This window comes from Cetorhinus maximus, chromosome 11 (assembly GCF_964194155.1).
Source record: "Cetorhinus maximus chromosome 11, sCetMax3.hap1.1, whole genome shotgun sequence".
Classification (NCBI taxonomy): Eukaryota; Metazoa; Chordata; class Chondrichthyes; order Lamniformes; family Cetorhinidae; genus Cetorhinus; species Cetorhinus maximus.
The window spans coordinates 63,623,266-63,636,202 of record NC_135889.1 but is presented as its reverse complement, the minus strand read 5'-3'; the positions used below and the strand labels follow the sequence as shown (position 1 = coordinate 63,636,202).

The 12,937-nt window shown below is 42.1% G+C and overlaps 1 protein-coding gene across 1 annotated transcript in view; it reads right to left on the bottom strand.

Moving 5' to 3' along the window:
* col28a2a (collagen, type XXVIII, alpha 2a) overlaps positions 1 to 12,937 on the bottom strand; it is a 145,582-nt gene that overhangs the window by 69,407 nt on the left and 63,238 nt on the right. The window contains exons 15-19 of the mRNA XM_078552112.1: positions 9,566 to 9,634; positions 7,602 to 7,670; positions 6,278 to 6,346; positions 2,678 to 2,746; positions 858 to 929 (exon numbers count right to left, since the gene is read on the bottom strand). Of these exons, the coding sequence (XP_078408238.1) occupies positions 858 to 929; positions 2,678 to 2,746; positions 6,278 to 6,346; positions 7,602 to 7,670; positions 9,566 to 9,634 (348 nt within the window). The remainder of the gene's footprint in view (positions 1 to 857; positions 930 to 2,677; positions 2,747 to 6,277; positions 6,347 to 7,601; positions 7,671 to 9,565; positions 9,635 to 12,937) is intronic.

The following is a 12,937-nucleotide window of genomic DNA, read 5'->3' as shown; positions in this document are numbered from 1 at the left end:
CACTGTTTTGGAAAGTGGCATCATCAGAACAGATGCAACGGAGGCAAAGGAACTGAGAGAATGGGATGGAGTCCTTACAGACCTGCTGAGTTTTTCCAGCATTTTTTTGTTTTCGTTTCAGATTTCCAGCATCCGCAGTATTTTGCCTTTATAAAAGAGCACAGAGCAGTTGTTGTCATCATACTCCTGTATTGCAGTGAGACCTGGACTGCTATTCAGCGACACATGAGTGCTAGAGAAATTCCATCAGCAATGCCTCCGCCACATCTTCCAGATTCAATGGGAGGGCATTCGACCAAATGCTTGTGTCTTTGAAGGCAGCTCCACAAGAATTCAGGCAAAACTCCTGCAAAATCAATGTCAATGGACCAGATGACCAAAATGCATCTCCCTAGCCAGTGCTGTTTTTGCAATTCTCAAATGGCCATATATTGATCAGACAACTGACAAGTGATGATTGGAGTCCTAGTTAAGTGGCTAATAGGAAACTCCCCAGCAGTCACCCAGTCATTGCCCGAGAAATACAAGACAAACAACATCCCAGGGAGCCAATGAATGGGATGCAAAACAAAAAGTGAAATTGTGGGATGATCCTGTAAAATAAGGGATAGTTGGTCACCCTGGTTTCATCCCACAATAATTATACTCTTCTTGCGACCAGGACTTGCAGAAGTTATGGAAAGAATTCAAATATTAATTCAAACTGATCTGCATCTGTATCAATTTTCATAGCTTATTTTAAGCTTCTACATTCAGTCACTTTCTATTTTTATAAATGGTCTGACTACTATTTTGGGGGCCATCAGAAGCCATTTTAAGCAAAATTAGTGTAGACTTATCTTTAAGTGTAGAATTACCTTTTGTCCCGGAGCACCATCTTCTCCTGGCAGACCAGGGAGACCTGCCAATCCCGAGGAACCGGGTTCACCCTGATAAACACAAAAATCAACACCTCAATGGAGAAAATCAGAATGTATTGGGTCGATAATTCTTCTATACCCCTCAGGATTTTGAATACCACCACCAAGTCTCCTCTCAGCCTTCTTTTCTCCAAAGAAAAGAGTCCCAACCTCTCCAATCTTATCTTCATAGCTACAGTTCTTTATCCCTGGAATCATTCTTGTGAATCTCCTCTGTACTCTTCCTCAATGCCTTCACATCCTTCCTCAAGTCTGGCGCCCAGAACTGGATGCAGTACTTCAGATGAGGCCTAATAAGTGTCTTATATAAGTTCAACATGACCTCTTTACTCTTATACTCAATGCTCCTATTAATAAAGCCTAAGATACTATATGCTTTATTAACTTCTCTCTCAACATGCCCTGCCATCTTCAACATCTTTCCTGTGATTTGGGGTATAAAATAAATAATGCAAGTGCAAATTGCAGGTGGTGACCTCCCACGTCTGTTATATAGTTAACTTTACAGAAATTTACAGGTGGCCATTTTCCAGGTAATATATTAATGAAAATATGCATTTGTTGAAATATCCGAAGGTCAATGGATTAATGCTGTCCTTGTGAATATACAGTCAAAAAGTATTTTTTGATTTAATTTCAAAACAATTTATGTAAGATATAACTAAAACATATTTTAAATGTGAAAGTGTGCTACAGAAATATTTGACGCTCTCAATTAGGATGCACAGAAAAATCAGAGGTGCAGTTCTTATATGTGGCCAGTAGATGGAACAATGTGTAAAAGCAAGAGCTAATGCGAAGTTTAAGGGCTGGATTTTACACTTGCCCGCCGGCAGGTTTGAAGGCAAGGGGGGCGTGCGAAATCCAGCGGGTGGCCTTCTTGCCACCTACCCACCTGCACCCAACCTGTCTGAAGTTTTATGGGGGTTGGGAGGCATTGGGTGGCCTTCCCGACTTTGGCCCTATTGAGGCCCTTAAGTATGTGGCCTCCGCCGGCATTTTACCCGTGCTGGGCAGCCCGGCAGTTTTAGCTGTGCGAGTTAGGGTTGGGCAAGGGTGAGAAAGGCCTCCATTGCGGGCCCACTGGGCCGATTGGAGACATCCCTGACAAAGTTCATTCCCCCTCCTATAATCCTCCCTCCTGGCCTCTTGAACCTGGCCCCCCACCCTCCTCCCCGCAACCCCCAACTAATCAGGGCTCCTTGGCATGGTGGGACTGCCTGTAGTCCTAGAAGCTGCCACCGCTCCCGGCTGGCTCTACTGGGTCTACAGAGCTGCCTGCCGATCAGATTGGCCAATAACCCTCTAAGTCGGGACTTTCTCCCAAGATAGGGGCAGGAGTCCTGCCTTAAAGCAATTTATGCTGCTCCCAGCAATAAATTGCTGCAGGACAGCCACCAGGGTCATGACCGGGTACCCCCTCCTGACTGGGAGTGGTGCAGCAGAAATCATGGTGCCCTCTAAAATCCAGCCCCAACTGTGCACTGCCAAAGAGCGCAAGAGCCTAATTGGCTGAAATCCTTCATGTTAATTTTAGCCAAAAGCAATTGCATCTATGATTTTGTTAAAATTAGCAAAGACCAGAATTGTAGCCCCTAAAGTGCACACCTGTCAATAGTTTTGTATTGTAATGCATCGCATGATTGAAATCCAATCACATTTCTTACAGGTATTATATATCCTCCATTAATAAAACATACAATACCTATTGATGACTGCACTCTATTATTATTACAATTTGCTTTTCAGGCACATACTTTTGGTCCTGGTTCTCCAATTCCTCTTTCTCCTGGAACTCCGACTTCTCCGGGCAAACCTTGATCACCCTATAGAAATCAGATTTAGGAAATAGGTTCAAATCTAATGAAAATACATACCTTGTTCAAATAAACTGAACACAAAGTGATTCTACAAATATATTAAAGAAAAATTCAATTCCAAATTTAATTAACTTGATTTTCCAAAACAGGGGCCCAGATGTCCTGATGTACGCTTGCAGTGGTCCCAAACCGCTAGTGATTGGGCATGTGGCTCCGGGAAGAGGTGGTCATGGAAACGGCAAGGCTGCCATGGATTTAAAGGCCTACAGAGCTGAAAGGGGAAGTGTCACCAACATCAGAGCCAGGAATTCAATGCAGCCAGAGGAGCTGCAGGAAAGAGAGCTTCTAATTTCAGTATGGTGGGGCCAGACACCAGCACTTTCACATGCCCGTGACCCTGTCCCTGATTCAGGAGATAGGGCCATTTAAATAATCGAGGTGGACACCTTTGCCTGTAGCAGCAGAACAGAGGCACCAACCCCATGGAAACAGTGGACCTCACAGCACCACCACTTCACTCCAAAAGGTGGAAGCCTATGTCTTAGATTAGGCTGAAGACAATCTCTGAAAGGTTTTAGTATTTTTTTATTGGACCCATCAATAGTCCCAGAACAGCAGCAATTGGCCTTTCTGGCATTTCCAGTTTTAGGCCCACTTTAGGTCCAGAATGAGACCCACAGCCGCTCTCAGCAGCCAAAGGTCCCACTGAACCCATTGGGTCACTTTTGGTAAATTTGTGATGAAGCCTAGGAATACCATGAAGCTCAAATCTGCAGGTCTCACATACTAAGGGTGAGAGAGAAGAAGCACACGTACTCTTGGAATGTAATTTCTTTCCCATTTCTCAATGGGCAGAAACCTGGTGCTTCTGGGTTCCACGGTAAATTACAGCTTCCCTGCATCACAAGGAACAAAGACGTTCACATGAACTGACTTTCAGCTAATATCAGATCGGACACAGCACACTTATGGTCCAAACTTACATCATGTGAAATAATTGCATTGCCAATTAGACTAATAGGCTCCAGGCTTTAACTAGAAACTTCGGAAGCTCAGCAAACTTTGACATTACTCAGAAGTCAATGTATGTACATTGTTTAGAAATTCAGTTAACAGTTATCTACTTTTCTGTTCTAACGTTAATTGACAGGACTAAGTCCTAAGGGACAGTGCACATATGCTTTCAGAAGATCATGCGCACTGAAAATATTAATAGCTGAAGTATATATCACAGCAAATTATGCATTCCATATAAGCAGCAGTAAAATCTCACAGGCAGAATCGTATTGGAACCCCAAAATTCTTGGGGGCCTGGTCTGCCATTACAAGTCCAGTGAACTGGAATCCCAACTGATCCTAGCCCTCAGCAAAAAGACAGAGTCCTCAATCCCTGAAATGGGGTCATTTACATGACTAGAGTAGCATATTGTGCCTGCAAGGGCACTTCAGTCGTGACCTCCCACAATCCACTCGACAGTAGGTGGAATGGCCTAAAGCCATTTTGCTGAGGACAAACCTGAGGTCAATCCTGGGGTCAAAGAAAAAAAAGGTAAGAATGTCTTCAGTTCCCAGGACAGCTAAGTACCATTGAAAAAAAAAACTGATACTTTTACGATTGATCACCATTCTGTCAGCAGCTGTGGAGCCTGTGGGGCCTCAGTGATATTCACACCATCTGTCTGGGTTTCACTGAGGCCTATGGAGGTGTCGAACTGGAATTTTTCAAGGGAGCTTAGAAACTCCTGCACATATGTACCCTTGATGTAGGGGGTGTTGGTAACAGATCTGTCCAGGGTCCCCTCCCACCCATTAAACATCAAGGAGCCAGTCTCAATGGGTCAGAGTTCTACCTCAAATACCTGGCTCTCCGAGGGAGGAATTGGACTTTCTGTTCTCTTAAGAATTTCAGTGGCAGGGTGCTTAAATAGATTTAGATGCAATAAATGTGTGCTGACATTAAATATTAACATATATTAATTGCAAAATAATTGTTTGTATCTTCAAAAGGAACTGACTGAGTATCTAGTTAAGAAGATTGATACATCATAAAATAATGCGTATGTTAAAAGATGACAAAATCATAGAATGGTTGCAGCACAGAAGGAGGCCATTTGGCCCATTGTGTCTGTGTCAACTCTCCAGAAGAGCAACCCAGCTGCTACCACTCCCCTGCCTTCGCCCCGTAGCCCTGCCATGATTGAATCTCCCTCCACCACATTCACAGGCAATGCATTCCAGATCCTAGCCACTCACTGTGTAAAAAAAGGTTTCTCCTCATTTTGCCTTTGGTTCGTTTGCCATTCACTTTAAATCTGTCTCCTCTAGTTCTCAACCTTTCTGCCAATGGGAATAATTTCTCTCTATCTACTCTGTCCAGACCCCTCATGATTTTGAGCACTTCTACTAAATCTACCCTCAAACTTCTGTTTTCCAAGGAGAAAAGCCCCAGCTTCTCCAATCTATCCATGTAACTGAAGTCCCTCATCCCTGGAACCATTTTCATAAACCTTTTCTACACCCTCTCTGACACCTTCACATCCTTCCTAAAGTATGGTGGCCAGAATTGGACACACCAGTTGAGGCTGAACCTGTGTTTTATACAGGTTGATTATAACTTCCTTGCTTTTGTACTCTTATGCCTCTATATATAAAACCCAGTATCTCATATGCCTTATTAAACACTTTCTCAACCTACTCTGCTACCTTCAATGACCAGTGCACATATATACCCAGGTTCCTCTGCTCCTTCACCCCCTTTAGAATTGTGTCATTTATTTTATATTGCCTCTCCTCATTTTTCCATCCAAAATGTATCACTTCACCATTCTCTGCATTAAATTTCATCCGCCACATTCAACCAGTCTCTATGTCCTCTTGAAATTGAAGCCTATCACAGTCCTCCTCATAGTTCACAATACTTCCAAGTTTTATGTCGTCCGCAGATTTTGAAAGTGTTCCTGGCATAACAAGCGTCTAGGTTATTAAAATAAATAAAGGAAAGAAGTGGTCCTAAAATAGATTCCACTAATAGTGGGAACTCCACTCAATACCTTCTTCCACTCCAAAAAGCTAGTTCACCACTACCTTGACATTTGAGGTATGGGATGGCAATATCAGGCAAGGAAGACAACCATCTAAGGATGAATTTTTGCAAAGTCAGAAAAAGTGAAATTTCTAGACATTCGTTTCAACATTACTGGCAGCAGTGAGAAACAGCAGAAACCTTACTCAGGAAAGTAAATGAATTAGGCAGATTCCATGGGCCTGATTTTAACCCATTTACAACACACCCACTTACACAGGGTTAATGAATTTGCTTGGTGAAGGACATGGTGGACTGTCAATTTTAAAAGACTTTCTGCACATTTTTTATGTTTTCTTGGGCCTCGGTGGCTTTTGCGAAATCGAATATATTGAAGATGTATTGAATTGATCTCCAAGTGCTGTCTAAAAATGAACAGTGACGGTTGAATTGAGAGCTTGTTTTTAAGTTTGTAAAAATAATGAATTTCTTTAACACCTTTAGAATTTTCTTACCTTTGATCCAAGCAGGCCTTCCCCTGGAGGTCCTTTTGGGCCACGTGGTCCTTGTGGACCCTGTACTCCCTGTTGATTTATGCAAATAAAATGCCATAATTCAATGCAATTCCATTGGTATAAAAGATTAATGTAGGTTTGAGGTTTGAAAGGGAGAAGTGGGTGTCACAAACTGAGGTTTTAAATTTAAGGAAGACAAACTTTGAATGGATAAGAAATAAATTTGCCACTTTAAACTGAGTTGAGCTGTTAATGGGTTGTCAGACCTACTGAGAAACGGTGGGAAGTATTCCAACCAGTACATATCCGCAAGACGTGAAAACTTCACTTGTGCAGCTAAACAACCGTTGTTAATGAACAATGTAAGAGACAGTATCAAGCTAAAAGAAAAGGCTTACACAAGTGCAAGGAAGAGTGGAAATGCAGCAGACTGGGAGACCTATAAAAACAGCAAAGGAACACAAAGAAAGTAATAAAAAGTGCAACAGGGAATATGAATAAAACTTGCCAGGGAAATCAAAGCTAAGAGTAAAAGTTTTTAAATACATTGAAGAGTAATTTTAACTTTGTGTGATAGTGTAAAGCATAATAATGAATCAGCCATCCGTCTTACATCTCTTGACTTTTATTGCAATCAAATTCATTTGGAGTACTGCGTTCTGTCTTGAACAGTGATCAGGAAATATATATCGGTTCTAGAAAGGTAATAGCAGATGTTCACCTGAAGGATACCAGAGGATACCAGAATTATAAGGACAGGTTGTCTAAAATTGGTTTGTATTCTCTTGAGTTTAGAAGATCAAGGAGTGATGTAAACAAGCTGTTTAAAATGATAAGAGAATCTGACAGGTAGATAAAAAGGCTCAATGTTAACTCTCACTGGTGCAGATTGGGTGGCAGGGCTGTTAAAATGAGGGCAGTCACACAGCCCCTCTCATCCCACTGTCTTCCTGTCACGGCCCAATGTTAACCTGCACTTTTGAGCATAAGCTGGAAGATTGCAGGGCCCTTCTTTAAACATACAGATTGGTTTTTGACTATGACATCAGGACGTGCTTCACAACATTTGTTGGAGGCCTGAGCTGTGGGGCCAGTAACAGGTCTGGTGTAGGCACATGACTAAAATATTTACACAAAATTACAATTTTGTTTGAGTTGGGTGTCATGTGCATACAGTGCTTTCTGCAGTGTAGGGAGTTCCTGGTTGTACTAAAAGGGTAGGATTTTCAGGCCCTAGCCGCCTCTGGGCTTGTTTGGTCCTGCCGAAAGTCAGGACCATGGTCCCCCCATGATGGGGCCAGGAAATCCCAGCCCAAATATTTACCTTTTCACCTTGGAATCCAATACCAGATGGACCAATAGGGCCAGGTAATCCAGGAAAACCAACTTCACCCTGATGCAGTACAAAAGACATTAAAACTGAGAAAGCACATTAACGCAATACAATAAAAATAGTTTTAAACAGTTAAAATGATTTTTGTATACCAAACAAATTTCACATGCTAATTCTGTATTCTGTTCTTCATATTTATTCTTAAATAATCTTAAACTGTTCTAAAACCTTAATGCCCCATGCAGTCAGAAATTTAATGCACAGCATTTTCTGTTGCTTTACTTCGATTGGTTTGAACAGAATTAGCTGATAATTTTTGCATTCAGCAGCCATTTTCTCAGATTTATTTAGAGAAATATTTAGGTAGCTTTGTTGAAATCATGTTTGTAATCAATGGGCAAGATTTAATTAGCTGTTCATGAAAATGGGGTGAACCCTCAGACTGTTCAATATGTATGAACAGCCAAAGCTATTAATTTTATTGAATTTGTTGAAGATTGATCTTATTCCCAAACCTATATGGACTACCTATTATAACTCCTGAAAGGTGGAGAATTAACACACCATCAGACCAATGCATACATGCTAAGACTATTGGATTTACTCACAGGCTAAAGAATATACAGAAGTCAGGAAATAGCATGAAACGCAATGGTAGAGTGCTTAAAAACAATGGAGATAAAATCAATCCACAAGGGGTTAATAAACCCTTTTGAGAATGATGATTGCTACGGAGTCTGATAAGCACAGAAGGTTTGCATCTCATTTGATCTTCAAGAAGAAAAGTTGCATGTGCTCTTATTGTACATAAGGCTGGGTTGCTTCACTGGATAGAAATCTTAGCAGCTAGGGCTCTGATTCTATGCTCGGGTTTCTTGTATATTTCTTTGAAACAAAGGGAGAATTTGAGAGGTTAGAGGTTAGCAGTCATTACAACTTGTAAGGTGTGGTGTTGGTACAAAGCAAGTTTTTACTTAATTGAGCCAAGTTATTTGTTGCTTTTGCATAGAGGTAGCATCTGCGTTCCTCTATGTTGAATTTTGACAAGGGAGAGAAACTTCCATCTCAGTGCTTCCATCTACTTCCACATGAATGGTCCCAAACCTGTATGCATTCTAGATTCAGGTCATCAGCATAGTGTGGATGTGCCCCAGCAAAGAAATAACCCTTATGAGGGGCACGTGCATAAAATCAGAGGAGGAAGATAGATCTTTGTATTCAGTCTAAGACAATTGATTCAGAATAAAAGTGGGCAATTTTAATCCTTCAAATTTAAAGAGTTCCTCTTCAGCAGGCCCTGCCAGCGACACTGAGCTCTGACAAGAGACTGAAGCAGCTTTTCTCCCAATCACCTGAGGTGGGCATATTAGCAGTGCTGTAAATGATACTGGCACCCATCCTAAATACATAAATAACCCTGATCCAAGGAATCAGAGCAGACATGATGGATGGCTGCTGGAAATCGTCACCTACCGCATTTCCAATGGCATTGGGGATCCAAAGAAAAAAAATGCAAAAATGTCCGTGTCCAGCTGTCACCTTCTTAGTGTTCCTGGGTCCCTAAGATAATTAGTAAAATTCTTCCAACCACAGCCAAGTTTGCTTATAACAATGTTTTACCTCAGGAAACATTTCAGAAATTGTGACAGCCATTGATTGCAGATTCTCACTGCAGACAGTAGAACCCAATGCTCTTTAAGTCTGTAGCATTTAAATAAGCATTCTGGTGTTGGACAAGCCATTTCACATAGTTTTCATTTCTTCCTAAACAAACATGAACATTCCATGTCCTACAGAGAATCATTTCACACACAACAGCTTCCATTATATCAACTCAGAAGAAATATACTACAAAGTCCAACTAGCCATAATTAGCCTTTTTGTTCCTAAAAGCTAAAAGATTGCTGCTGTCACAAGCAGTGTTGTATTATAAATCTGACATACCCAAGCCTTACCTTATCACCCTTAACACCAACACCTGGAGCTCCACGGGGTCCCTTTGGTCCTTCATATCCACGATCACCCTATAGCACATTATAAAACATTACAGTAATCATGCTATTTTTTAATGTTATTCTTAATCTTTTTTTAAAAACCCTTGATAAAGCTTGGTTTGAGAAATATGAGATCGCCAATTGATGCTTAAAGAAGCAGGAACCACAAGAAAGTCACTCAGATAGCAGAAGTGTGTAAGAATCAGAGAAACTGGATTAGGCGTGGTATTATGTCTTGTGGTGGCCCTAGTTACATACAAACTGTGCAGCTGTGCAGTGCCTGAGGCTTCAAAGATTTCATGTAGTGCAAACTGAGTATTGTTTCAGTTTTGTTCAAGAGTGAAGACAGAAGACTGGCAGTTTGTCAGAAAGTCTCGCATAGAGGCCTGGGGCAGCTACTGTAAATTTAACACTCATCAGATTGTACTCAAAGGACTATTATTTCCTTATCTCTGGGCAGTGTTGCATTGATAATATATTACTAATAGGCACATTTCTCCCCCAGCTAATGAAACACTATTGGTATTAAGGAGGTGAGATCTGTACACCCTTCCAACCCACGGGTCCCAAGAACCTTTCCTTCTGGCTGTTCATTAGGGGTCACTGCCACAAAACTACAGTGAAAAGTAAAAGGTGCTCAGAAATCACAGATGTGGAGTTGGTCATTCAGAGGCACAGCATTCGTAAACAAGTACTTTCTGAGACATATAGAGACCTTGCTGTATGCTGCTTCAGTCTAAGTATTTCTGATAAAACAGAATTAAGATTGTGATGTTCGCAGTTATCGATTTCTGTATTATTACTGTAGCTATAATGAATGACAACATTTCTCCTCAGCCCCCTCGAACCTTTTTCTGGGCCATGTAACTATCTTGGCCAGAAGCTGCCTCCTGGTCTCTGTTACTGCCACTTCAGGTGGTAAAACGATACTTGGAATAACATGGCGCAGAAGAAAATCATTCAGACCATTGTGCCTGAGGCCAGATCTACTACTATGAGATGCAAAAAGATGACAGGTGGGGGTTGACCTTCTGATAATGTCTCCTTCCCCATGTGATGCTGCCTGGTTTTCTAACAGTTAAACAACTGCCAGTACAAGTATCCTGAGGTTGGTGTGCCAGTTGTGCTGTAACCAATGCTTGGGCAGGGGTTCTGTTTGGTTGCATGCTATTATTGGGACAACATAGGGTAGGGGGTGGCAATGAATGCCCTGCACCATATTGCACCACTAATGCCAGCACTCTGGTGTAATTTTTATGCATCCCTCAAAATGTACTTGGAATGCATTCAAATTTGAGCTTTTTAATGTTGATTTGTTGGCACTAACTTTCACTTGATACGACAGAATGAAGTAGATTTTTAGTGCCACAATGACCGAAACTGCACTCGATAACAACATAGCCTTCCAAAGTGCAGGTCTGGGATGGAGTGAAATGCCCACCCACTCTTGGCTGTATTCCTGACTCCATCCCGAGTCCGAGTCAGGAGCACCTGTATCATGCAGATAAGTGCTTGTGCCATTTATGGCATCAACCCATGCTGTTGGTGAAGGGATTTAGCTGCAGAGCCCGTCCCCAATATAAATCCATCTAAATTACTGGCTCAAAATTTTCAAAGAAAATCCTGCTGCTCAAGCTGCTACTGTAGCTTGAGTTTCCCAAAAGCAGCTGATTGTTCTACATTTGATCTCCTAATAGGGAATCCAATTGTTCAAAGGTCAAATTCACCTCAGGCTCTTGTCCAAGCTGGATGTCCCTTGTGCTCAGTATTACTGGCACACAAATGGCAGAACTGACTTTGGTTGGTACATTTCCCTGATTGCATCCTGTCATAAACAGGCAAGAGTATTAAGTGGACAGAGTGGCAGGAAAGAACTTGCATCAACTTTACTCTAATCCTGAGAAACCCTCTTGGCTAAAACTGAACCCAGGAGAGATAGAACTCAGTGTCAACTCTCTCAACATCAGGACCACAGACCAATGTTGCAAAAGGTTCAATGATCTGACCAGGGCAGGCAAGGTGATACATTGGCCACCCTTCCCGTTCTTTCTTACACACAGGCACATTCTTCTTCTTCGAAAGGCAACAGTTATGCAGCTAACCTTTTATATAATCTAAATTAGGGGGGCACCAACAGGGGGCTTTACAGCATGGCTGCCATTTCCCCTAACAATTACTTGACTGCATAAGCTTTTAACAGGGTGAGATCACCACATCTTTTATTTCAGTTTTTGCAAGCCCCTTGGTACAGATATATCAATACTAGCCTTCACCTTATACACTGAATTGTGCTACAGAAGAAAATGGCACTCAAAGCTTTTCAGAAGCAAATCAAACAGGGTGCATATCCAAGCTGAAACATCCAATGTCCCATGAGGATCAGGTTATAAACTCATTGGGACACTCTTTGCTCTTTCCATGGGAGATTGCATTGTTCAAGCATAGGGCCAGCAGGTCAGTGACTGAATGCCTGTAATGTCACAGTGGCATCCACAAGCTTCCACTCTCCTCTGAATCTTTAATGCCATGTAATGTTCAATCGTCCTTGGTGTGTACTGTCGTTTCCTGCAGATCTACCACAGTAACGGGTGGTGGGGTGGAGAATACATGAGGAGGAAGAGGATAATGATGAGACGGAGGTGGGTCTAGGGCACAATTATCTCTTTTTGAACTATGACAATGAGGAAGGTGAGGCTGATGATCTCGAAGAGAGAATTGAAGTCAGACCCTTGACCACACATAAGTTTGTGCACAGACCCTCTACTCCATATATCTGTGCCTCAATCCATTTGAACTCACGCCCTGAATTACTTGCTTCTTACTTCCATGTCCCAGCTCAGACACTTCCACCCAGGGCTGGGAATGAAACATTATTGGCGAGGATACTTTTATGGAGCCCCCAGGGGTACATTTGCTCTTCCACTCCCCACAAAAATACTGAAAACCACTACAGCTCTGGACTTGCCCCCTGAACTTCGCCTCTGTCCTTCTTCCCAGGACAATTGTGCAGCATCCCAGCTGGCCAACATGCTTGAGGGCCAAAGTGAATGAGCTGCCTTGGAGCCTGTTTTGTGCCCATTGTTCACAGGCCTGATTCAAATGAGGCCCAGGCCTCAAAGTTGTGGGAGCTCTTTGTACGGAATGGGTGTGCGACTGGTGGGCTCCTTCAATCAGGTGTTCAAAAATTAAAATCAACCCCAGTGCATTCCCTGCACATCAGCCAATCTGTGCAGTGAGCATATGGAAATTATTAAAATGAGTCAGCATTGCAAAATGGTGCCAGGTCGGCAGTTCCGTTACTTGAACTTCATCTGCATCAATGCAGAAGAATCA